We start from the raw sequence: 24893 nt of genomic DNA, 5'->3' as shown, positions 1-24893 counted from the left end.
AGATCCAAACTGCACTTGGACGCCTGATTTCTCCAATTCCCGCCTCACTTTGAGGCCCGGATCTGGCAGGCAGAAAGGACTACAGACAGTACTGAGGGTTAACAATCGATTACAGCATAGAAAGAAGAGTATATGATAAATTTTATTTTCACGACGGAAAGCTTGTCCATCCACTACAACAGGCTGTGTAAATCACTCTGTCTGGCGATGCAACATGAACAATATGAAGGACACAATTCAACTATCTGACTCAGAAATATCAGAATTCATAGAGAAAGATGCTGTTTGCTGGCAAAAAGCAAATGAGGTAGGTGGCTGTCTCCACTTTAAGAGTCCGTTGGTTCTTCACCCCGGTTATAGTGTAACTGACTTTTGAGGCACGGTCAGATCATGAATGAGGAGGCCCGCGCAAAGCAACAGTGGAAAAAGAAGAATAAGATCAAGTTCTCATTCTCCGAAGATGGTCATTCGACGGTCGACCTGGACAAGACCGAACAAAACACCAGCATTACAGTGCAAGATCTTGTCCTCACTGCACAGACTGCACAGAAAGCGCTGGATGATGCGGTAAGAAAAAGAGGTAAATTGAAGGGCGTCTTCTTCAAGATCGTGTTTTACCTAGAGAGGAATGCGCAGGTCATCAACGTGTTTATCCAGCAGGAACCGAAATTTACAGCCCTCGTCTGGGGTTCGATACGAACCCTTTTACTGGTAGCAATCCTTACTGTGTACACAAGTGCTACCATGCTAACGGAGGCAGGTCATCGTGGATATTGAGCAAGCGACTGAAGTAACGGCAGACGGTATACTGCTCGTGGTACAGCAGGCGGAGAGATGGTCTCGAATGGCTGGACGCTTCGGGCATCGCAAGAGCGTAGAAGACGCTACAATCCATTTATACGTCCAGGTACTCTCGTTTTTAAAGTCTGCCGTTAACCATCTGGAAAAGAGCAAGTGGGGTAAGATATCAATCCTCTCGAAATGCCGACGACCTTCTTTCTAACATTGGCTATAATCGCAGCTAGGCAAAGAGCCTCCTTCTTCAACGGAGTCAGAGACGAATTCGTTTCAAGAGTCTCGAAATTACGGGACGCCGCCGATCGGCTGGACAGGGCAGCCAATTGGGAGGGTATGTAGCCTGAATTGACCGGGTTACCCATGATAAAGTTGGAACATAGAGCTGACAAGCGGAACCTTTAGGTATCGAGCACGGCCAGGACATTCTGGGACAAATAAAAGAACAGATTCCTACAGGTAGGTCAAGGGATTAAATCACCCGCCTTTTCGTATTTAAAGTCAAGCGAATGCTACTGTCACAAGGATTGACCTGGTACATGCGTGTGACAGGCTGGGCTTATTCCGCCTCATGTGTCACGGGACCACAGCCTGGCTGTATCGACTGGCTTTTAGAAGCCAGACGTTTCCATTGATCGGCGCGGGGTATGTGATCAATGACAACGTCGCGACAAATCTGAGCTTCAAGGAACAGCGTTTCGAGTATATAGGCTTCCTGAGACTTTCTCCTTATCACGTCATTTAACTAGGGCGATTACCGAGCTGACCGTTTTGTTACCCAGCGACCAAAAGAGCCGTGAACGAGGGTTTTGAAGCGAATGAATCACGAAAAAAAGGTAACACGAAAAGACTGCATTCCTCTTTTCACTGCGTATTCGAGATCTAAAGGACCAATATATCTTGTTAACCAGGTCACCTGCTAGGGGGAAACAGAGGACGACCACTCACGCTTCGGTGACAATGTGTGTTCATGCGCTGACATAACCTCTACAGAAGAATCGCAAAAGAATCTAGACATTGCCAGAATACACAGCTACATTGACTCAATGGCGAATTTTATCACCGCTCGTCCATGTAATTTTGTTGCTGCAGCGTCGGACGCTCAACCGAAATGGCTCAAGGAGAATCCAAAGTACCAGACTTGGCTGAAAAGCCAATCTCCTGAAATGCTATGGATTGTTGGCAAGCTCGGTAAGTCAGTCTCCGGTCACATATGACGGAATAGCGAACCAATCATTACATAGGATGTGGCAAGTCTGTGCTTGCTCAACAAACTTGTACTGAGTTGTCTGAGACACGGCATACCATTATCACTCATGCTTTTCAAAGCAACGTGTCCACTCAACAACGAGGCGCAAACAGTCTTGCAGCCTCCATCATCAGCAGCCTTCTTCCGAAATCATGTCCAGTGGATGAATCCGCAGGAAGTATCCTCAAGCAGCTTCTCAGGCTACAGAACCAGTACAAATCGCGATTGGAAGATTGTCCCTTCGATGACCTCTGGCCTCAATGCGTTCCGCTTCTGAGAAGGAACCCAGAGTTTGTGTTAATAATAGACGCCATTGATGAGTGTATTTTTGACAACAGCACAAAGGCTAAAGAATTTCAAAGTCATTTAGCAGGCGTCTTGGAAGGGACTAAGGGCAAGATTCTCATATTCTCCCGCCCGAACTGCATGTTCGAAGTCACAAACCACGCAAACCTCCATATAGATCAGGTCCAGATCGCCGAGGCGGACACGCAGCCTGAAATCGATACCTTCATTGATGCAGCTGCAGCTGAACTACCTTTATCAGAGGAGCTCAAGTCACAAGTTACAACTCGTGCAAAACAGTGTTCTGGGGGATCATTCCTCTGGACTGACCTATTCCTGAGGGAGTTTATCAGGACAAGAGACATGGCTACATTTTATGCCAATCTCAACAATCCCCCAGATAGTTACTGGAGCTTCTACACCAAGATTTGGAAGGACCGTCTTGATGATATGAACGATCATGATAAGTCCAAGTGTCAAGACATTTTTCAGTTACTGCTTGGCGCTCGAAGACAGTTCAGCCTCGACGAAATAGAAGATGCCCTTGACCTGATTCCAGGGTGTGGGAATGGTCACTTCTTGATATCAACCTTCTGTCAGCCTTTGATCGAGATCCAGGACAGCAAAGTGAAGTTGGGACATGCTTCTGTCAGGGACTTTTTGCTTAGCGAAGAAGTTTCCGATGTCGGTTTCTCCACCTCGGACCCCGATGCCACCTTAGCTCAAAAATGTCTGGAGTTTCTTCTTCGAGACATATATGCACAACAGGATCGTATAGGTCAGCTTTTAAGGAAGAACCTTGGAGTTGGTGCCTCGGAGTCGAGCCAGGACACGAGCTTCTATGAATATGCTGCTCGTAACTGGTACAAGCATCTTACAGCACTCTCGTCTCCTGACAGGAACTTGTTGGAACTTGCAGGAAGGCTTATCAGGTCCCTACAATTTGCCTATTGGGCTGAGTACTCAATCACAGATATGGGGGACATTCAAGCTATTCGATCCACAGAGATTAGTCTGACAGTCTGGCTGGAAAGGCTCCCAGTGGCTGATAGACATCTGCTGCATTTGGAGGACTATTTTGAAATGTCCTACAAAAGTCTCCACAGGGCCTTCCGGGACAAAAGCGAAGACAAAGTACTGCAATGGTTGGCGTTGATGCAGCTCGGATTTTACTATTTCGACAAGGGAAAAATGGCTCAGATGGCAGCTGTTCGTGAAAGGGTCGCTGCTGAACTCACTGACCTCCTGGGACGACGCCATCCTCTGACCCTTCGAGCTTCCTCAGATGCAGCGTATACTTTTTTGTTCAACAACAAACTGCGCAAAGCTCAGAAACTCTATTCAGACGTGGCCGATGACCAGCTCAGTGTCGTATTAGAAAGCGACGCTAGCCCATACTTCACGCTTATACTCAAGTCACAAGCCGAGCATATGATGCTCCTGAACTATGAAGCCTTAACAACACTGACAGATTCCTTGGCTGGCTTCATGAGAACTACGGGCCCACAGAGTAATGGTTATCTCAGTGCTCAGCTGTGGTTCGCGGTGGTCAATGCATCGGCCGGCCATATTGAACAGGCGATCAAATGGATGGAGTTTGTACGTGATAAGAGAAAGGAGCAATATGGTCCGGAAGATTCCTTTGGCATCACTACGCAGATCTTCGTGGGAGATCTCCACCGCAAGCTAGGGGCCGAAGAGGAAGCGCTCCTGAACATTAAACCTGGACTCAAGTTTCGACGTGGCTTCTGGCCCATCTCCCACTTCTTGACGCTGGATACAGCTCTCGTCTTGGCCATAACATACAGAGACTTTGGAAATGATGATGGAGCTGCTGAGATTATAGAAGATCTGGAGCAAAATGCTGAATTAGACCAAGATCAGAATTTTGTCCGATCTTGTCAGGTCAAGCATTTGAAGGCCTTGCTGCTTTTTGAAGGCGGCAACCTCGCCCAGCCCATCAAAATGTTGGAAGAGTTACTCATCAACGTGGGCGAGGAGCGCAATAATAGGGCTCTCCAATGGATTCGACTTGATCTCGCATATATGGTAAGATATAGAGGAGGAGAAGGAGATGGTGATTTAGCAAGTTCTCTCTTTGACGGTATTGTTACTGATCAAACAAATGATCCTGACGATGAGCCCGATCCACCGCGATGGCTCGAGATTGCAGAGAAAGCACTGAAGCTTGTACGGTTTGGGAAGACTGATAGTGCCAATGAGCTTCTCAGGGCCGAGAAATTACGATGGGCTCACGAAGAGACATTATGGATGTGGCTTGGTGTACCAGCAGCTGATACAGGGTGGATGAGATTGCCTAAAGGCGTTGGGGATGATAGCCTGCAATGAGTAGTCATAGTGAACACAACTCATAAGCTTTTCTGCTTATTGTTACTGGTAACACTGGACAAGAGCGCTAGCCTGCCATACATCCATCCACACTGAGAAGGGTACCCTTCACGTCATGATGCTTTCCCTTCGCGTCACCATGTTTTTCTTTTACCGCCTTCCTAATTTAGTGACTAGTAGATTTTCCGATCAGGTTAAGCTGAAAATAGGAATAGTGGATACCGGTACTTCAGGGTAAGATTCTGAAGACAGTCAATGGATATCAATAAATTGACAGAACAGATCGGAGCTGTTAGTATTACACTACTATCTATGAACATGTTGGAAAGGACTGTTGGAAACATCAGAGTTATACAGTAGTTATTCTAGAAAGAAGGGATTCAGGCTCGTTTGACAAAGAATTGCGGTATCCATCAAATCATTGCCGCGTTCACCCAATGTGATTTTTCCAAGTCAGCGCTGTGACTGGCAAGCTTTCAGGTGAGCACAGCCACAACAAGCGCCACATAGTATACAGCAGCATAGGGCTAAACTTCAGTGGATGAATAATATATGACTTATAGAATAAAATGCAACTACGCTTATCATGATCATTTTGGCACGGCTGTATAACAAGCAGAAAGTCGCCTCAATGGCTCAGTGGTAGAGCGTGTCACTAGTAATGACAAGGTCCACGGTTCGATCCCGTGTTGAGGCACAAGTGATTCCAAGCTAGCAATAGCATGGGCTCCCCTTTTTTGGGTTTCCCATCCTCACCTAGCACTGTTTTGGAAAGCTAAAATATTCAACCTTATTCCGTTGGAAAACGGCCCAAGTAACAAAAGACATACGCTGAAGCATTTCCTCTCAATCTGCTTTGCCGAGCTAATCGCTACTATTCACAGATCTGGATCCAGTGCATTTAACTTTCAACCGCTCCCTCCTTCGTACATCCACCAATTTGACTCTGGGACCTCCTCTGTGTGACCTGCCCAACCTCCATTCCAAGACATGGCGCGCTATGCCGATCTCTGGGGTAACCCTACACGTCTATCGACAGACCGAACTCCCAGAATCCAAGCAGCTGCTTGATATCTGCCCCCGAGGACCTGGCAGTCAAACTGATCATTGTCTTCTTCCCGCTGAGGGTATCTAGCGTAACGACCGAGAGCTCTACAGCTTCGTTTAGTTCCAGCTTTAGGTGATTTGCTCCTTGAACAAGATTCGGCGACACATGAGTACCTTCCCACATGCGGAAAGTCGGTGCCATCTCATCTGTGATGCTGAAGAGACTTTGTGGACGGGACTTTTGGTAGATGCGACGGTCGTCATTGTCGAGGTTGATATCTGGTCGGAAGCTTTTGTAGCGAAGATCCACCATTTCGTCCTCAATTCGTCTGACGTGATTTACCGCTTGGCGATAGGTAGCGACAAGGTCTTCCCATCTTTCTTGTGCTGAAAGATCTGTGATAGTAGATGGTGTTTCTGGTGGAGTGAAAGTGAAGGACGAGTCTATTGGTGTCGGCATCTCCAGCTCAAATGGAGATGCTGGCTCGTTGTTGTGGATCTCTGTAAATGATCAGAGTGAGGTCGATAAGGCGACAAGACTGGGTGTTTTACCTTGAAAACTGAAGGTGGATGATGTGTCGATGGTATCATCGCTGGAGATGCTAGACGCATCGCTCTCATTGCGCCAGGTAATCAGAGCCATTGTTGCTTGGCTACTAGAGTGAGTGGCCCCTGTAGTAAAGGTTCTTCTTGTTCTTGGGAGATTTGATAGTTAAGACTAGACGAAGCCAAGGATGAAGATATACAGCTTCCTAGGAACGTGAATTCCTTTCTGCTGGCTGGAGGGTAATACTGATCAAATATGGGTCTAAAGCACTCGTTAGCTACGATCAATGCCATTGTTCTCTCTACCTTCATGCAGTGTTTGCATGTGAATATAACGGCAAACAGCCTTGCAGGTAACTGGGCAAAGAGCTTCTGGTGAAAGAAGCCATTCCAGTCACCAGTCAACGAACAAAAGGCAAACACTCACTCACCTTCTTTCAAGTCAGGTCTGTTGGGTGAGTTCGAGCTTCAGGACAGTAATTGATCGAGTTACGAATGTTCAAAGAAATTTTGTTTTACAAGAGACCTTTTCCTTCTTTCTTTCTAGACTGCCTGTCGGCCTTCTTGTACGATTCTTGAGCGGGGTTGGTTCTTCCACGCCGTCAAACTTTGAAAGCGCCAACGGCCAGTATTGTCCAATGGAAGTCATCAAAATGACGGACGGGCGGTAATGACAGGTGAAGGTGCAAAGTTTATTGCCATAAACCAGTTATCTCAACGTTCGATCCACAAGGCGCTACGTCTTCTTGCTAAAAGCAGCACGTGTTTGCTGATCTTGTCAGACCACCTTTAAACTCTACAGCCACATTCTGTGACTGTGGATTTGATAAAGGGAATCCAAGCGGTGAGGCGATTCCTGCATGTTTCAAGTGGTCACAATGGGAATGTTACAGGAATGCTGCGGTGGTCAAATCAATAGTCCTCGTTTGGGGCTAACATCGGCGGCTACCTTGGAGCCCACGGGAAGACATCTGAATGATGAAACAATGGACTATCGTGAAATTTATGAACGTGTCGAAGTAGGCTATCATTACAATAACGTAATGTATAGAGAATAGGCTAGGCAAAAGATTAGAGACATGATCACACCTGATAGAAGACCTGGGAGTCATTTCAACGCATTGCCTAAGTGGCAGCTGATTGATTGAAAAGTTCTACTGACATCTAAGACCTATCTATCTACTAGGAATGCCTACAACTGACTCCAAGATTCAGTAGATAGTGCGACGAGACCCGACAAGGTCATCTCGCTCACGGGCCGCTATCTCAATCTCCTCTACAGTATCACGGTCCTCTACGCGAGAAGAGCTGTTGGCGGCGTCCTCATGGTAGATGATGTTCCAAGACTCTTCCTCTTCAGCCTCTCCATCGGGAGCCATGGTGTCCTGAAGTTGGTAGCTCGGTTCCTTCTTCGCTTTTTCCTCCGCCTTCTTCTCGCGGTTGTTGGCGACGGTTAGCTGTACAACCTGCTTGAAGACCTTTACATAGCGGGTAGTCTTCTTCGCAGTGGCCTTGAGGCTGGACTTTCCTGGAATCTTGGGCATGATTGCGGTTCCGGGTTATCTAGAATCTGCGTTAGTGGATTGGTGGTGGGTGACAAGATGATGGCAAGACGGGATGCGTGGAGAATCTCTGAAGTAAAAGGGTTGTAGAAAGGAAGAAATTCCAAGTCGAGAAGTCTGTGAGTGTGAAATATATACCCGTGATCTAGTGCTTGACAGTTCATGTGTTCGATTCGTCACTGTCGCTGACATGTTCACATTCCATTGTTCTGACTATATACAGTGACACAGTACTCCTTTCAGATATGAACAGGACTTTTGTGATGTTCATCAGATGAACCTAATAATAACAAGGCCTTTGTATGTGGTACGAGAGATAGACAGAAACTGACCAGTAGCATAAAGTGGCCGTGTTTCACCATGTCGTCTGAGGGTGGTTCGATGTTAAACATTTGCCTGTTGAAAATAACTGTCTAGCCTTCCTAAGATGCCATACACACATCGTTGATACGATTGCATCTCAAAAGAAGTGTCTGTTGAAGGCTTGACCCTGTTCTTGTTGATATCCCTCCAACACTCGTCCTTCCAATTAACACACCCCCACTCGGCGCGCCTAGTTGGGAGGAGCAGTGCCAACACACTCAGTAATGAATCGCCCCTCAAGGTTTCCATTCACAGTCTGAAGAACCCAAATCTCAACAAGATTATCCTGATCGTTAGACCAGTAGCCCTCATACACAGTAAAGATGGGCGCATAATAGATGTTGGCATTTTGGGGGCAATTGCCGCTGTCATACTTGAGTGAACTGGCAGCGCTGTATGTCTCTTCATGGCCGGTGGTAACCTCCATAGAGGCGCTGAAGATTTCGAATAGACCCGCAGATACACCGGCAGTGACACCGACGTTAACGCTGTACGATGAGGACTCCTCCCAAGTCATCTCTATGCCAGGCGAAAGTTCTATAGTGTTGACTCTCTCGCGGGTGCCTGGTTTGATGACGCCTTGTCGAGTCAGGAGATTAGTCCATTCGCCTTGATCCTGTCGCTTGACAATTTCCGAGTCATTTGCATCAATGACCTTTGAGAACTTGACATCATGATCCTTGCCGAAAAGGCGCTCATACTCGGTCAGAGAGTAAGCCTTCTTTTCAACCGACGAGGCACGGCGAAGTCTTGCAGGAGTACCCAAGTAGCGAATGACCTCGAAGAACTGGCCGGCGCTGCTTGTTTCGCGACCGCCGAGATCATCAGGTCTGCAGAAATTCTCTATAGTCAGGCGGGATGACCACATCATTCCTTCGTCAGTTCCTTGACATTCATCTCCAGGGAAACACTGGGCAAATTGGCAGTTGCCGTAGTACCATGTCATGCAATCGAGCTCAATGTCTGTGTCTCTGCCACAGTTTCTGGTGATCTCGGTGGGGTTGCCTAGTCGCCAACCCAAGTTGTCACGCAGGACATCGCCTGCATCACTACAGTTAGTTTTGTCCTTTCGTTCAAACGAGGTTCTATTTACGAAACCCTCAGTTCGAATTGGATGGTCTTACAATCATTCCAGTCGGGTGAGCCTTCGCGGTGGCAATCGGCGATGACGCTCTGGGCAATGGCGCCCGAGGTGAAAAGGAGACAAAGGAAAGCTTGTGTCTTCATAGCTGCGGGAGGCTCAAAGGTTGTCAAGATGAAAGTGATTGATGAAGCGATGGGAACTGATGATTTGGACAGTGGAATGGTGAACTATTCGTGATATTTATACTCAATTCTCTTTCAGCCTTGGACATCACTTCGCAGTTTGTTTAAGCTGCCTAGAACTAACACTATGGTACGCAAACGACTTTCAAAGCGATCTCCGATCGCAATTGCAATTCCCAGAGAGTCATTGATGTAATCCAAGACCAGTTAGCCCTATCACAATTGCCGCATGAAGTCAAAGGAATCCTTCGAAGGATGATATAGGTCGCCAAGAAGTTGTACTCGAATCCTCCAATAGTCCGAGCTCTGCTCTGCTACTGCACGTTCCGAGTCAACCAATGGGACGTGGTACTTGACAGAATGAATAGTCTTGCAGCTCCAATATAAAAGATGCTATCTAAGTAAAGACCAAGGTTTAGCACACCACCACTGACACTTTATTTATTTCCCTCCCTCCAGATAACCTTGATCTATTTAATATTGGCATCTGGATTGATTCCTTCCTGCAGCTTGTCTTCACCGGGGCGGCCGCAATAATTCACACTGCAGGAAAAAGACTTCCGAAACAACAGGGCCTCCTACCTAATTTGGTCATATGTTCTTGGCACTCACAAGGTTTGATCGGAATAGTAACATAGTATTATTCGAGAGGCCAAAGCCGTGTATTTAGACAGAGTTCTGGGATCCTGCTCAGTAGTACCTGTGGTTGAAGATCCGATGAGGCACTGGGGAACGTGTCGTTCTTTTAAAAGCTTGCCATTTTCAGAGTGTTCTGCCAAAGCCCTCTGAGAGCTATGTAGAGTCTACGGTAATCTGATAGAAAAGCCAAAGAGAACCGAATACGCTCTGTTAGAGTGCTAGAGGGAGCATTTCCATCCCTGGGGGTAGAACTCAGTTGCAAAGGGACTCTATTGAGACTACCGACTGACAAGTACTGCTGTTGGCTAAATCGTAAGCTACAAACAGGAATTTGGGTTTGTTCTAACCACAATGCAGACGTAAGATTGTCATGGATAGGTTCCCTGCCTTGGTCAATGGTCTGAAGTATGGATACAGACAATCTGAAACTTGGAATGCGTACCCTGCTGCAGGTGAGTGGAATTGGACGACATTCTTTGAGCAGGAGTCCGCAAACCATTGGGATTTGACAGTGAGACCAACATCCGCTTTTTACCGGTACCGTACTGACAAGAGCGCCACGGCTGCCCCCAAGACTAGTCTGCACATACTCTCGTCTCAATTTCGCATCGCAGTAAGTTCATATCTCAGTCGAACTGAACTCCATATTGCCTATACACTCCACAAGCTATTACGAAGCTTAACGTCTTAGGTGAAGCCTTCTCGTACCAACAAAACAAAAAAATTGACGCAATTAACAATGTCGTCATAAGCATCAAGAAGAGCCGCCCAGCTGAGCATCTTGGATTTGGTGAGTAAGGCGGCAAGACTATGTTGAAGAAGCCCAGTATTTAAACGATTTCTGTAAGAGGTCCCCAAATCCTTATTCACCACATTTTCATCATTGTCGCTGGCGCGTCTCCTAGCTACGTAGATAAAGTCCCTTTACCTGCCCATTTGAACCCTGTCCAACGAGACTCGTCCTGCCCATCGGCGTCAGGCACTTCCAAGTCTAACAAGTCTATCATCCTCATGACACTTTGTTGGACCATGTCGTCAATCGACTTCGGCCGCGTATAGAATGCCATTACCGGTGGAAATACAACCGCGCCCGCCTTCGTCACTTCAAGCATATTTTCCAAGTAAATGCTAGTCAACGGCGTCTCTCTTGCGACCAGGACTAATCTTCTCCTCTCTTTGAGTGTTACACTGGCTGCTCGGACGATCAAATCATTGTCGTAGCCCATGCGTATGCCTGCTAGTGTCTTCATGCTGCACGGCACTACTATCATGCCGTCTGTGCGGAAAGAGCCAGACGAGAGTGAAGCTGAAACGTCTAGTGATGAGTGCGTCTTAGAGGCCAGTGACTCTAGGTACGAAGGAGTGTTGTTTGGGGCTTCCAGTTCGTATTTGAGTGTTGCACCTCCCCATTTAGACATGATGAGATGTGTCTCGATGCTGAGATCGCGGAGTCGCTGCAAAAGAGCGACTGCCAAGGGTGAGCCTGTCGCGCCTGTGACAGCAACAACAATGCGCTGCGGTCGTCCATTCGGTCCGTTGCGTTTGTATGAGGCAGAGTAGTTGCGTGTCTGAACTAAATGGTGACCCAAGAGTATGCCTCTGGAAAGGATCAGTCGATTTGTTAATGCTGATAGTTGGAAAGAATTCTGCATTGCGAAGATTGACCTTGTGCGAGAATCTTGGGCCTGAGGAATAATATTGCGAATGGAAGCCCAGTAATTCTTGGAGTTTCTCAAAACCACGTCGCGATCACTAATTATGTTAGCAAAGCATTATATAAGGCACGGCCGACGCTATACGTCGATCTGCAGCTATGACTTGTTCATATCATCAAACAGTACAGTACGTGGAGTAATATGTGCCGATCTCATATCGTTCCGAGACTTGGGACACATCACGCAAGGGCCGCATCTTAGCGGCTGTCATGTATACGAGGCTCGCAGAATCGCTTCTTATCTTAGTAGCTGATAATGGCTACAGGCGGCCGACGTTCGATATCATTTCAGCCACTTGAGTGATGTGATGACGATATAAGTGTTGTTAGTGCGGCATGATTTTCGGATAATGAAGCCGAATTCGCCAATTGAAGAAGTCTGATAACAATGTGGCTGGCAGTCCCACCGATGACCAAGCGGCACAGTAGTGCTGAATAACGTGCTTGATAAAGCTGACAAGGGCACGTTTCTTGTTATAGCAACGGGCGGCCGACATGTCTTCAACACCTTATATTGACCCTCATGACACAACGTACGAAATATCAAGGTGATGTATGAAGCAACGTCAAGTTGAAAGACTTTTAACAACAAGAACAATTGGAAATGTATCGATTTCGATCGACTCCAAGCACCCGCTTTCTTGTCCCGAGTCCCGCTCGTCGCTTGTTCTCAGGAAATACATCTCCTGCACATCTTGACTTTCGGGCGTTTGTTGATGCGCTGCGAAAAGACAAGGACTTGACCGACATCACTGCTGAGGTGGATCCAAAACTCGAAGTTGCAGCGTTCATCCGCTTAGCATATGAAAAACGCACAAAGGCTCCTCTCTTCCACAATGTGAAAGGAGCTCAAGATGGGCTATTCCGTATTCTTGGTGCACCAGCTGGCCTTTCCAGTGACCCCGAGTTTCCGTATCGCCGATTGGCGCACCACCTTGCTCTTCCGAAGAACTCTGGGGTGAAGGATGTTATTGATAAGATGCTCTCGGCGAAAGGAGAAAAGCCTTTACCCCCAGTCCATGTTTCTACAGGACCATGCAAAGAGAACATCATCACGGGCGACGACGTTGATCTCACCAAATTGCCTGCTCCTCTGCTCAACAAGGCTGATGGAGGCAATTACATCCAAACCTTGGGCATCAACATTATACCCCATCCAACAGAGCCTTGGACCAACTGGTCGATTGCTCGGGCCATGATCTACGACAAGACACGTATGGTCGGTCTGATTATGAAACCACAGCACATTGCCCGCATCTTTGCCGAATGGAAGAAGACGGGCAAGGACGTACCGTATGCCATCGCTCTCGGTGCCCCGCCAATCGCTACTATGGCAGCCAGCATGCCTCTTCCAGCTGGGGTCTCAGAAGCTGATTACGTTGGGGCACTCTGCGGTTCACCGCTGGAGCTTGTCAAGTGCGAAACCAACGACATGTACGTCCCTGCGACGAGTGAAATTGTGCTTGAAGGCACTATCTCTATCACCGATACGGCCAAAGAGGGTCCATTCGGTGAGATGCACGGCTACAGCTTCCTTGACGAGAACTCTCTGCAGCCTCTGTACACCGTCAAGGCTATCACCTACAGAAATGACCCTATTCTTCCAGTTTGTGTACCTGGTAGAGCGAATCTTGGTCCGGACGAGACGCATACCATGATTGGAACACTAGCTTCCGCAGAGATTCGTCACCTACTCCAACAACATGGCTTGCCTGTCACTCAGGTCTTTGCCCTCTTTGAAAGCCAAGTCATCTGGGCAGCTGTTCAAGTTGACCGAAAGAAACTGGCCGAAATGAAAACCAACGCCAAAGACCTCTGCACCAAGATCGGTGATCTTGTTTTCCGCAATAAATGCGGTATGCAGATTCATCGTCTGCTTGTGGTGGGAGACGACATTGATCCGTTTGATATGAACGATGTTATGTGGGCTTTTGCAACGAGGTGCAGGCCAGCGATGGATGAGTTCCATTTCGAAGATGTCCCTGCTTACCCACTTGTGCCATACATGTCTCACGGTCCTGGGACGAAGCTGACCGGTGGAAAGGTGGTAGCTAACTGTTTGTTGCCTGAAGAATATGATGGGAAGCAGGGTTGGGTTACCTGCGACTTTGAGAGTGGATATCCTGAACATGTCAAGCAGAGAGTCCTGAACAGGCGAAAAGAGTTTGGGCTATAAGGGCAAGACTCTCGTTGTATTAACGACGGGTTTGGCTTACCGACTTTCTTTTCTTTTTCCTTTGAAGAACCTTCTATGATTATCGAACGGATATGGTTGAAGGTTAAACAGATAAAAGATGTATCAATGGGAAGCTCACTGGTAGCTGAAACGCAGGAAATTAGGAGTGGGTCACTGCACTATAGAATGTCAGACCCTATAGGTGAATATCCTGAGACTATTGAAATGCTAAGAAAAGCAGTCAATAGTTCCAACTTTAGCGTCTAACTAAATCCTGCGGACTGTTCCTTTAAAGACCCAAGAACCCGAGTTACACGCAAGTGCGAAGTAACATTCTCTCGCTCCTTATTGTCGCTCTTTCGTTATGCGTTTTCTTGCCGTTGTTGGGGCTTGCCTGCCACTCATTTCAGGCTCGCCGGTTGACATTTCGCGTTCCGATCTATCTGTCCGAGATATCATCAAATATGAACCCTTGTGTGGAGTTGTCGGGTCTAAACCCAACCCCATCGTCACCAAGAGCCTGAAATGCCGTTTGGTTGATTGTCGAGAGTTATGCTCTGCCACCTCAAACTGTGAAAGCTACGGCAAGAGCAGAACTCAATGTCTTTTGTTCTCTTCTCGCGCCGCGGAAAGTTTCCGAGATGATGCATCCTCTCCCTTCATTCTGTATGACCTTGCTTGTCCGGAAATAACCTCATCGACTGCTGCAGTGCTGCCAGAAACTACTGCTTCTTTAACGGCTTCTCTGACATCTGAGTCGGGCGTCACTATGTCTTCAGATGCGACAACGCTTTCCGAGCTCCCGTCTACGCCAACCACGGAGCTGGGTGCCGAAACCAGTTCCGAAAGTACCTCAGCTACTGCGAGCGAATCATCTCCCACGACCGTCATGGCCAGCGAGACTACCACTGCGGAGTCTACAGACTTGGATGACATTACTTCTACTGCAGTTACCCTTACAACTAGCGTTATCACGACGTCAGCAGAGGCTGAAACGACTACTACCGCTGAAGGGTCAACCACTGTCGCCGGCCCAAGTATCCCCACATTCGGCATTCTTCGCATGGAAAACACAGATGGTTCTACTTTAGGCTATGTGTCTGAAGACTTGCCACTTCGCATGTACGGTCCTCAGTCAGCCGCGTTAAAGTTTCACATCCCCGCCCTCGAAGAAGGATCTACATCACAGCTCGACCTTGTGCACGCCAATCCTGGTGGGCAAGACGATGGTCTTACACGACTGTGTGGTGTGCCGGGCTTTCACAATCAGAACGCTGATCTTGGGTTGACTTCGTATCAGTAAGCGTTGACCTCTTTTCACCTTGCATAATTTGGTAAGCTTACTAATTCGTCTAAAAAGTTATGCATTTATTTCTGCTTCAGTATCTTGTAAGTATATTAGCGACTCTTATCATCGCCTATACAAAGCTAAAAGAGTGCAGCACCTCCGGGAAGCCCACCATCCGTTATCGATAACTCGTTCGGACGCCGTGGTTTTGAGAACAACCTTGATCAGCCCATGGCCGTTGAATCAGCCATTGTACGTTTCAACCTTTTACCACCTTGATTCAGCTCTAACAGCGTCTTGTAGTGGAAGATTGACCCAGATACATTTGAAGTCACCGCAACATGGATCAACGCGGACGGATGTAAGTAGTTCTCTGCCTTGACTTGGGATGAATGTGCGTGCTGACTATCTTATCTCAAGCTGCCATTACCCCAACTATATTTATCCAAGAATCGGCAAAATGGATAGGTCTGACTGGAAGCCTTTCGGCCTTTCGATCTTATTTCGGCGGCAGCGAATCGGTTCGCGTAATCAAGATGGTTTGGGAACCTTTACCTTAGGGGAGGATGCTTCAAACGACTTCGCTTCTTAATAGTTCTAGATAATATCTACAAAACTTTATTCTATGGTACTTACCAAAACTATATATCTTGAAATTGAGTATTTATACTGCAGTTTGTGAAAGTTTTATAAGACTCCAATGTATTTAGTTCTCCTCTCTGGAAGCCGTAGATATGCGGATAGTATAATAGTATTGTTACCTACCAAGAATTGACTTTTGGACCGGCAACGTAGAGAGCCTATGTAATGTTTAACTTTGGGATTTTCTCGATACAGTTATATATTTGCAATGTTTGTTCACATCTTTTCTGCCCTCAACCAATAGGCTTTGGTTGCTCCCCTTCCATCCTCTAGAGAACTGTAGCCGTAAAAGGGTTGATTTGTGAGTTGATTCCTCATCAGTTGCGTGCCCTACTCGCCGTTACGCAGCGGCCACCTCATCCAGAACAACATGGATCTTTAGTATTTCCAGCAATAACGTTAGTTCAATTGCAAAATGTCGAAGCCAGCCTGGTTCTACCACCTCCACGACCTTGCGCGTACACGTCAGGCAGCCAATGGAATCCCACATTGGAGATAACTTAACGATGACCTGCCTTTAGAACCAGAAGATTACGATGAAGACCTCTCCGAGCTTAGCAGCTTATCCTGCGACCCTGACAACGGATGCGAGTATGATTCATATGATGAGTGCACCAGACATGGCGGTGGCTACGAATCTGATACATCTGGCGGCAGCTGCGCCTCTGGCATAGATATGGACTACTAGGACATGAAGAAGCAGGGCAAGGAGCGCAAGAGGCATTTTAGAGAGCTCCAAAAGGCCCAGCAGGGACCAAAAAAAGAAAAAGCCAAGCCAAAGTTTGGGCCGGCCGAGGAGGAGGATGCTGTCAACGAAATCAAAGACGCCATCGCCGAGGCGCAAAAGAAAAAGAAGCTTGAGCCTCTTGACCTTCTCGGGGGAAACCTGGTATTCAACAGAGTAGCTTTCAACGCAAATTCTTCAACACGGACGGGTCTCTTAATATGTTGTAGATATAATTAAATATTAATCAATATTTTACATCCTATACGAACTGAATGGGGAAATTGGGGACTAGCCTCACTCCGTATGCTCTTATTTACATTGCCAGCTAGACGTCTCCTTAGGATTCCCACCAACAAATGTCTGAATCTTGGGATACAGACAATGCTTGCGACGAAAGTCAATACCCTTGCTGTAAGTGTCATCAATGAACTTTGTACCCGTTAGAGTCTCGGGGGCATCTCCCTCCTCCACCCAGGCCACAATCGCCGCCAGCACGTTGTACTTGGGATCAAAAGGCACACCTGCAGCTGGAACACCTCCACCCTGTCCCACAGCCCAGGCACCCGGGCCCGTGTTGCAGTGATTCATGCCGGAAATGGGAAAGTAACGGAAATAATCGTGCAGGTCGTTATCGGCAGCATACATTCGATCCCAGAACCGGTGGGTGTTGAACTGCGTGATTTGGTTATCCTGGCCGCCATGGTAGCTAAGCATCTTGCCACCACGTTTCTTGAAAGCAGGTAACGTCTTGGGATAAGTACGAATGTTGGAGGGGTTGACCTTGTCAGCCTTTCGAACATCATCGACGCTGTAGGTACTAGGATCCCAATCCAGATCGTTGTAGACGACATACTGGAACCACTCCACTGAATAGTCAAATGGCTTTCCGGCGAGAAGCTTCGAGACTGCCAGTAGCTCGTTGCCGGGGTTCATACGAGGAAAGATAAGCTTGCCGTTAGGATAAGTATAAGGAGCGTAGATCTTCTCCAGTTGTTTGACCTGGGCCGAGTTGAGGCATTTGCTGGTCTGGTCGGTTTTGCATAGCAAAGTCTTGGGATTGAAGAAGCATTTTGCTGGGACCTCAATGATGCCGTCTTTAACCCCATCAATTTTATCGCATTGGGCAAGCACTTCGTCGTGGATTAGGCCAGTCCAAGTGCTCAGAGGGATATAGTCGGTAGAACTGGCATCGCCTGTAATGGGATAGAACATTGCTCTCTGCCCTTGCAGGTTGTTGAAATCAACAGCGGGAGCTCCAACTACAATACCATCGTAGTCCTTCGGGTATGCCTCTGCAGCCTTGACTCCCATGCGGCCGCCTAATGAACAGCCGATGTAGTAGTTTTTCGCAGAAGACCTTCCATAAAAGGACTTTATGAGTTTCTTAGCCGCGACAGTTCCTGTATGTAGGCTTATAAAGTTAGCTAGCGGAGCCTTCATTGTGCAGAATCAACCTACGATCTGTAAGAAAAGTCTTTGATTATGTCAGGATTGTTGAACATATCAACAGCCGTGGTTCCATTGTGACCATTGTTAGTACCCATGGTAGCAAACCCATTGGAGGTACCATATCCAAGATCCTCGTATTTAATACCTAGAGGTAAAGTTAGTTTCGTTCCCGATCTGTCTTATTGGTAAACTCACATCCGTCAACACCTCCATTGCCAGTTGCAAGAAATCGCTCTGCCTCCCAGTCTCGAGGCAACCATAACTCAAAGCTGATACTGGATCGGCTTGAAGTAGGAATCTGGAGAGCAATGCGGCAGAGGTCAACCGAAATAAGCTGTGAGCGACGGTTGCAGGCTGGGACGTTGTCGGATAAATCCAGTGTCGTATTGGCGGAGATGAATTCTTGACGCGTCAATGTGGAATTGCGTATGAGGCTTGCTGGCTTCAAGTCCAAACAACTGTCGCGAAAGTCGTCGCAGGCAATTGGAGCAGCCAGCAGGCTAATTGATGTGAAACACCAGTAGAGATATCTCATGGTAACCATTTTGCCTGTACACTATCGGCAATACACCTTCAAAGAGATCGCAATCTGGTTTAAAGAAAGCTTGATGTAAGGAATGTGAATTGACATTGATCTCACCTCAGTTAAATGGTAGTGGGAAAAGGTTCCCTGCCGTGTGCTGTAGACGTGAAAGCTGCCCGGGTTACCCCACTCTTTGGCGTGGAGGTGGAACTGTTTGTGGAGTCTGGGAGCTAAAATGAAGTACGTAGTAGCCTAATTGCGTATGTACGCCGTAAAACCTCGAGAAATGCCCAACTGATCTCGTCTTCTATGCACTCATTGACCCATCTTTTAACAGCCCGGCGGACGGCAACTCGGAAGTTTGTCCGTTACACGTATTGCAGATACCCAGGATCTAGGCGAGATTAATGGTTGCAACAGTAGACACGCTCCGCAATAACTCGTGACAGTGGGTAGGAGGCTAAAAGGGCTGTCCCGTTAGCTCTTCTAGCGCCCCGTCCAGGCATGTCGTGCTAACTCATTCTCGACGAAAGAATGGTAACCAAGTTGCTACTTTGCTTCCGGTTACTTTGTTCGCAAGGAATAAAGCTATTGTATCACTTCAAATGCAGTGAAGCAAAGGTGTTCGGATGCTAAGCTACTTCGGATATTATATCATCCTTGTAAGGGGCGCTGCGCCCCTCTTGCACATACAGATCAAGCAAAGAACACAACCAACACATATCCATCCTTGTTAATTGCCACTCGGTTGGTCCTGGTACAGATTTTGGGGTTGCAGTGACTAAATGACAAGTTATTGGTTCGCCTCTGGCTAATATCAGGATGTTTTTCCGGCTTCCACGACTGGAAAGGAAGGCAAGCATCTGTCGCCGAGATTGGCAGTTTGGTTCTCGGTCCAACAACGCAGCTTACAAGGTCTCATAGACACACTGATATACTGATATAATGGCGGGATTTCCTGATTTATCGCACCAATATTCGGACACGGTTTCGTCTATGTATTCAGGGAGTGGGCATGCCAGAGTACCATCCAGGACCACCTAATGCATAACCCCACCTAATGCATAACCAAAATTTCGCTCCTCTCATACAAAATCCAAATTTTGATGTCCACAAAAACAGGCCCGATTCTCAATTAATAAATGAGACTTTGGAGAAAATATCTAGAAAATTGGTCAATTCTTACTGTCTGCGTGGTTTTTTGACCTCCCGACCGCTCCGTGTGCGCTGGCAGTGCTTTGTTACGACCATAAAGTCCTCACTTTCGTCCTCTGACCTGACACCCACCTCAATCACCGACTCGACCTCCTCATCCACAACCACCTCTATTTCTGCATCCTTTGAGTCAGGAAGAGCCTCTCCAGCCGCTAGAGTCTCCGCCAGAGTCATGAATCGTCGGTTCGGGTTCGGTACCGCCTTTCTTTTCTTCCCTCGCTGCAGCTGGGCCATCTGCTCCTCGAGGCCAGTAATCCGCGCATTCTGAACGGCCACCTTCATCTCTAAAGCTTCTAACCCCTTTGCGATCTTACTATACTTCCGCCTGGTCGGACGACTGCGGTGTTTGGCCATTTCCCTCACTTGCCGGCTCGTTTTCGGCGTATCATCTGAGTGCAGTTGAGGAGGGCTCGGCGTCTTGAACTCTTCCAGCAGTTTTTCTTTGTCCGGCTGAATTTCCGGATGTGCTAGAGCTTTGTACCGATTTATTGGCCAATTTCCAGTAAACCTCCAGCCGGATAAGATAATATCCTTCCTCATGCCCGCCTCCCTGGCTTTCGCGTATGCCCGGATAAAGTTGACTTTGTCAACCGGCGCAGAATCGGACAAACTAGCCAGCTTTTGGAGTTCTTTCCGGTACGCACCTTTGATGACATTAAAAATTCCATTATCTAATGGCTGCAGACCATGGGAACAATGTGCTGGTAAGTAACAGCAGTAGACGTTGTTCAGAAAGCACGTAGCCATCCACTCATCCTGACTGCTGGTCAGCGACCCTATAGCGGGTGACTCAGCGGCGAAATCACCGAAATGCTCACCTGCGCATGGCTCCCGTGGCCGTCAAGGATAATAAGTCTCGCATCCGATGCATCACGAGGCTCCGTTTGAGGCAAATAGACGTCTTTCAACCACTCGAGAGCTATATGGTTGTCTGTCCAGCCGTTCGGTGATGTGATGTAGTGCCAGTCCGCTATTAATTCGAATTCGTTAAGGAACCACTGCTTCTGCAGCTCTTTTCCTTTAAAGATAATTCCCGGTTTCAAAGCACGGCCAGTTGCGGTGACAGCCTCAATAAACGAGGTCCACGTGCGCGACTGAACGCCTTTCAACATCGCCTTCTTCTTCGGGTCAGAGCTCCCGATTACGAGGCTGTCCAGGCCTCATGGACAATCAATTAGCTATACCCTATAAGAACCCATAGTGTACTTGTAGCAGACTTACCGAAACCCACCATTATACCGCCCTCGTCCACGTTAACTGTGTTCTCAGGCTTGATCCAGCCGTACTCGTTCTCCCTGATATCGAAGTACCAATTGACCGCCTTTGGAGTAAAGCCGTCAAATCTGGCGGCTTCTTGACGTTTTCCAAGCTTGGTAGATAGTTTTGGGTGACGTTTGACGAACCTGGTGGTCCAGTGCTTGCCCAAAGGTTTGTTATCGCCTTGTTGTTGAAGGATGGCCTCGGCACAGGCGCGGACCTGGCTGTGCGAGGGAGCATAGCCCAGGGACTCTTGTCGCAGCACCCAACGGATAAGGGTCTCCTCCTGGCTCTTTGGAATACGCTGGTGGGCCTGGATACGTTCATTCCTGCTTGCTTGACCGGAAAGTCGTCTCGAAATGGTCCACTGAGGTACTCCACGTTTCTGGGCCGCCTCATTCTGTGAGAGGCCTCTATCGGTGGTATCGAAGATAGCCTCAGCTACGTCATCTTCGGTATAATTACGGCGAACCATTACGGGAGGAGTTGTGGCGAGTAAATTAGGTGAAAGTTCGGCTTGAGTGGATGGAGTCGCGTAGGGTACATGAGGTGAAATGCGACAAAATTCAAAGGGCTAGAGAACCAGGCTACGGGGCGGAACGGGAAAGGTTCAAGCCGATATGAAAATTTGATGAAAAAAGCAATATAGTGCAGGTCTTCGTGCGCGAGTATCTTCATGCCTGGCCGAGTACAATGCAATTGAAAATTTGGATTTTGTATGGGAGGAGCGAAATTTTGGTTATGCATTAGGTGGGGTTATGCATTAGGTGGTCCTGGATGGTACTACCAAGGTCCCAATAACTCGGCCCAGCTTAAGGCTGTGACACTTGTCCTGCCGATAGTTGCAACACTTCTTGTTGGATGGAGAATATCATGGCGTGCTAAGAAGAAGGTTATTGTGCTATCAGACTACCTGTTGGTCTTGGGCTTGGTAAGCTTCTGTTTCAGAGTCTGTCCACAATCGGTACTAACATTTCAGTGTCTGAGTTTGTGCCTTGCTGGCTTTAATCTAGACCGTAAGTCTATTAGCAATTTTACAGAATTTAACTTATTGAATGACAGCATATTTTCGATGGGACTATGGATATCACAAAGCCGATCTACCACCAGAAATACAGAATGCAACAACACCGAAGATTGTACGCATCCACCATTCCTCCGATGGATAGCTTCCCGCTTACAGTCCCAGTGCTTCTGGCTGAACCAAATCTTCTTCAAAGCGACTGCTGGTGTCATAAAGCTTTCGATTTGCAGTATTTACATGAGCATCTTCAAGGATCCCATCTTGCTGAGCATTAGAATCGCTCGCTACTGCACCTTCGCACTCATTTGCATCATTACGGTCTACTATGCCGCGGGCTGCCTTGTGTCGACATTCCAATGCAATCCTATTCGCAAAGCCTGGCAGAAAGATGTAATGGGGGTTTGCATTGACAATGACAGATTCCGGGTGGCAAATGCTTACATTAATGTCATGACCTCTATCTTGCTAGTGGTTCTACCTTACCCAGTCTTGCTCCGGACGAACCGCCGTAAAGAGACGTGGCAATTCCTTGGTCTTATCGCCATAGGGCTCCTGTAAGTCTTTCCATTTCTGCTGTTTCTTCCAACTCTAACAGACTAGACATACAGCCTGTGCTGCGACTCGCGTAGTCCTACTTTATATACCAAATCCAGGGGCCGCAACAGATCCTCATTGTATGTGCGTTTCTTATCTGTCATGATCATTGTTTAACACAATACCAGGGCACAATACCACTCCCAATACTCTTGCAATGTCCGAGATCTTCACAGCTGTTATCGTAGCAACTATAATGACAATGCGACCATGCTTTCAAGCATTTGCCCGCAGCGTGGTTGCGGTAGCCACAGACCTATCACCCTCGAGGCTGCATTTGAGTCGGTTGACAGACAATGAATTAGACATTTCTGTCCTTAATAGCGGAACACAGAACCAAAGCACTAACGGCAAAAGATCTAATAAGAGAGCTATTCATATTTTCGAGGAGCCGATCAGAATTGAGCTCCAGAGCAGGGAATGCAGTACTGTGAAACTGGTCATACCTACCAACAAACACGTCTAGTACCTAGATTAGTTTTATAAATACCACTCAAATTCTTCTGCACTCAAGATCATTGCCGTGGTAGATGGATGTAGTTGGTAATCGTTTGCTCGCCTTTTCAAGTTGCTTTCCGCCGAGCCCGAAGTCGCACGACGGCAGAACCGGATGTTGACAATGCCGACTCCGAGCGTTATGGTGAATAATTGGTCACTAAAGCCGCACATGCCGCAACAGTGAATAGCCTATCCATTGGCTAGCAAAAAGGTTGTCATGTAAGAGCTAGTCTGTTAAAAATAAAACAGCAGGTGCGCCCGTCCAAGTTCGAGGAAAGCGACCAACTTATTTCGTCATGCTTAATCTTGGCGGTTCACTTTTCTGGTGCCCCTATGCATGTCAGACGGACGGCGTGCTGACACACCTATTGTGTAATGAATAAGCATAAATTGACTTTGCTACCATTTCCATGATTCCCGCGGAGATCCTTAATTGTCGTTACAGTTTCGCCTTTCCGATTTATCGCGAGGGAGGTCATTTACAAGCCATGACTTCAAACGCCCAAGTATTTATATAGCATGTATTGATCCTCTCAGTCGCAGTCACCAAGATTATCAACAACAAGCATTCACCATTCAATCCATCATCCCACTTCACAGAATAAACATGTCTGGTCTCCCAACTACAATGAAAGCTATCCTCCAGCCCGAAAAACATTCCCACAACTTGATTCTGACTGATCAGCCTCTTCCCACCCCTTCGCATCCCCAGGACGTGCTTGTCAGGGTACACGCAACCTCTCCATGCAAAGGGGAACTTGACTGGGCCCTCTGGGCACCTGAATTTATCGGTGACAAGACTCCCATCCCAGGCCAAGATCTTGCAGGAACTGTTGTCTCGGCTCCTCAGAACAGTCGCTTCCAAGCAGGAGACCAAGTCTACGCTCGCATCGAGGCGAATCGCCCCGGTGCGGCGGCCGAGTATGTTCTTGCGCGTGAAAGAGAGCTTGCTATGAGGCCCAAGAACTTGAGCTGGGCTGAGACGGCGGCTTCTCCGATTAGTGCGCTTACAGCGTACCAGGCACTGTTCACGAAGGGAACGCTGGATTCGGCTGCCCTTGAAGGGGACGAGGACGCTCGAAAGAAAAATGCAGATGTTCGTGTTCTCATAAATGGAGCTTCGGGAGGTGTTGGAAGTTGGGCTGTCCAGCTTGCTCGACTCGCTGGGGTGAACAAAGTGGCGGCGGTCGCTGGAACACAGAATATTGATTTCGTGAAAGGCCTCGGCGCGACTGAGACCATCGACTACAAGTCACAGTCTGTTGAGGAATGGGTCGGTGGCCAATCTTCTCGTCAATTTGATCTTGTTGTTGACTGCATCGGTGGTCCTTCACTTGCTCAAACCTGGTATGCAGTCCGAGAGGGAGGAAGTCTTGTTAGTGTATGCGGTCCTCCTGAACAGAGTCGCCCCGAAAATGTGAAGAAGGAGGTCAATAGCATCTTCTTCGTCATTGAACCTCTTGGAACAGATTTGGATGTCGTCACTAAGCTGTTGGAAGCTGGAAAGATCAAGCCTAATATTGACAGTGTGGTTGGTATGAATGACTTTGCTGAGGCGTGGGAAAAGGTTGAGAGTGGGAAGACCAAGGGCAAAATTGTTGTGATGATTTCGGAGGAGTAACTTCAACCCGTCTTTAATATCATTGTTTCATTCGTGTACTACAATAGCTATCGAAATTCTCAAC

The 24893-nt window shown here is 47.6% G+C and overlaps 9 protein-coding genes and 1 non-coding gene across 10 annotated transcripts; 6 read left to right on the top strand and 4 right to left on the bottom strand.

Moving 5' to 3' along the window:
- The first annotated feature begins 23 nt into the window (after positions 1 to 23).
- On the top strand, positions 24 to 5062 carry B0J16DRAFT_333850 (uncharacterized protein). Its single transcript, XM_046126894.1, has 8 exons — positions 24 to 307; positions 388 to 711; positions 761 to 959; positions 1022 to 1129; positions 1201 to 1254; positions 1578 to 1631; positions 1789 to 1986; positions 2040 to 5062. Exons 1-8 carry the CDS (start codon positions 215 to 217, stop codon positions 4676 to 4678), a joined length of 3669 nt encoding a protein of 1222 aa, XP_045986769.1. The 5' UTR covers positions 24 to 214; the 3' UTR covers positions 4679 to 5062.
- A 241-nt stretch (positions 5063 to 5303) lies between these two features.
- B0J16DRAFT_t85 lies at positions 5304 to 5375 on the top strand. Its single transcript has one exon. It is a non-coding gene; the product is annotated as a tRNA-Thr (tRNA).
- Positions 5376 to 5542: 167 nt separating this feature from the next.
- On the bottom strand, positions 5543 to 6772 carry B0J16DRAFT_66603 (uncharacterized protein). Its single transcript, XM_046134250.1, has 3 exons — positions 6703 to 6772; positions 6278 to 6533; positions 5543 to 6226 (listed from the first exon to the last, which is right to left on the bottom strand). Exons 2-3 carry the CDS (start codon positions 6366 to 6368, stop codon positions 5700 to 5702), a joined length of 618 nt encoding a protein of 205 aa, XP_045986768.1. The 5' UTR covers positions 6369 to 6533; positions 6703 to 6772; the 3' UTR covers positions 5543 to 5699.
- Positions 6773 to 7482: 710 nt separating this feature from the next.
- B0J16DRAFT_394893 (uncharacterized protein) lies at positions 7483 to 9423 on the bottom strand (the record flags this gene model as incomplete). Its single annotated transcript, XM_046132167.1, has 5 exons — positions 7483 to 7806; positions 7972 to 8046; positions 8166 to 8229; positions 8415 to 9237; positions 9321 to 9423. 5 exons carry the CDS (start codon positions 9421 to 9423, stop codon positions 7483 to 7485), a joined length of 1389 nt encoding a protein of 462 aa, XP_045986767.1.
- A 1444-nt stretch (positions 9424 to 10867) lies between these two features.
- Positions 10868 to 12051, bottom strand: B0J16DRAFT_333847 (flavoprotein). The gene has a single exon (XM_046126893.1). The coding sequence runs from the start codon at positions 11751 to 11753 to the stop codon at positions 11007 to 11009; it is 747 nt and encodes a 248-aa protein (XP_045986766.1). The 5' UTR covers positions 11754 to 12051; the 3' UTR covers positions 10868 to 11006.
- A 254-nt stretch (positions 12052 to 12305) lies between these two features.
- Positions 12306 to 14292, top strand: B0J16DRAFT_333845 (UbiD decarboxylyase family). The gene has a single exon (XM_046126892.1). It carries the CDS (start codon positions 12420 to 12422, stop codon positions 13989 to 13991), a length of 1572 nt encoding a protein of 523 aa, XP_045986765.1. The 5' UTR covers positions 12306 to 12419; the 3' UTR covers positions 13992 to 14292.
- A 13-nt stretch (positions 14293 to 14305) lies between these two features.
- On the top strand, positions 14306 to 15834 carry B0J16DRAFT_66568 (uncharacterized protein). The gene is made up of 5 exons (XM_046134249.1): positions 14306 to 15290; positions 15352 to 15380; positions 15429 to 15531; positions 15583 to 15640; positions 15700 to 15834. The coding sequence occupies exons 1-5, from the start codon at positions 14356 to 14358 to the stop codon at positions 15745 to 15747; spliced, it is 1173 nt and encodes a 390-aa protein (XP_045986764.1). The 5' UTR covers positions 14306 to 14355; the 3' UTR covers positions 15748 to 15834.
- Positions 15835 to 16911: 1077 nt separating this feature from the next.
- B0J16DRAFT_361212 (Tannase/feruloyl esterase) lies at positions 16912 to 18743 on the bottom strand. The gene is made up of 3 exons (XM_046129738.1): positions 18293 to 18743; positions 18107 to 18242; positions 16912 to 18059 (listed from the first exon to the last, which is right to left on the bottom strand). The coding sequence occupies exons 1-3, from the start codon at positions 18639 to 18641 to the stop codon at positions 16958 to 16960; spliced, it is 1587 nt and encodes a 528-aa protein (XP_045986763.1). The 5' UTR covers positions 18642 to 18743; the 3' UTR covers positions 16912 to 16957.
- A 3404-nt stretch (positions 18744 to 22147) lies between these two features.
- B0J16DRAFT_394889 (uncharacterized protein) lies at positions 22148 to 23251 on the top strand (the record flags this gene model as incomplete). The annotated part of the gene is made up of 4 exons (XM_046132166.1): positions 22148 to 22231; positions 22276 to 22670; positions 22717 to 22790; positions 22839 to 23251. 4 exons carry the CDS (start codon positions 22148 to 22150, stop codon positions 23174 to 23176), a joined length of 891 nt encoding a protein of 296 aa, XP_045986762.1. The 3' UTR covers positions 23177 to 23251.
- A 385-nt stretch (positions 23252 to 23636) lies between these two features.
- B0J16DRAFT_333837 (uncharacterized protein) lies at positions 23637 to 24893 on the top strand. Its single transcript, XM_046126891.1, has one exon. It carries the CDS (start codon positions 23816 to 23818, stop codon positions 24827 to 24829), a length of 1014 nt encoding a protein of 337 aa, XP_045986761.1. The 5' UTR covers positions 23637 to 23815; the 3' UTR covers positions 24830 to 24893.

Source organism: Fusarium flagelliforme (assembly GCF_020744385.1).
Source record: "Fusarium flagelliforme strain FIESC 12 MPI-CAGE-AA-0113 chromosome Unknown B0J16scaffold_2, whole genome shotgun sequence".
NCBI lineage: Eukaryota > Fungi > Ascomycota > Sordariomycetes > Hypocreales > Nectriaceae > Fusarium > Fusarium flagelliforme.
This window is presented reverse-complemented; position numbering and strand designations above follow the sequence as displayed.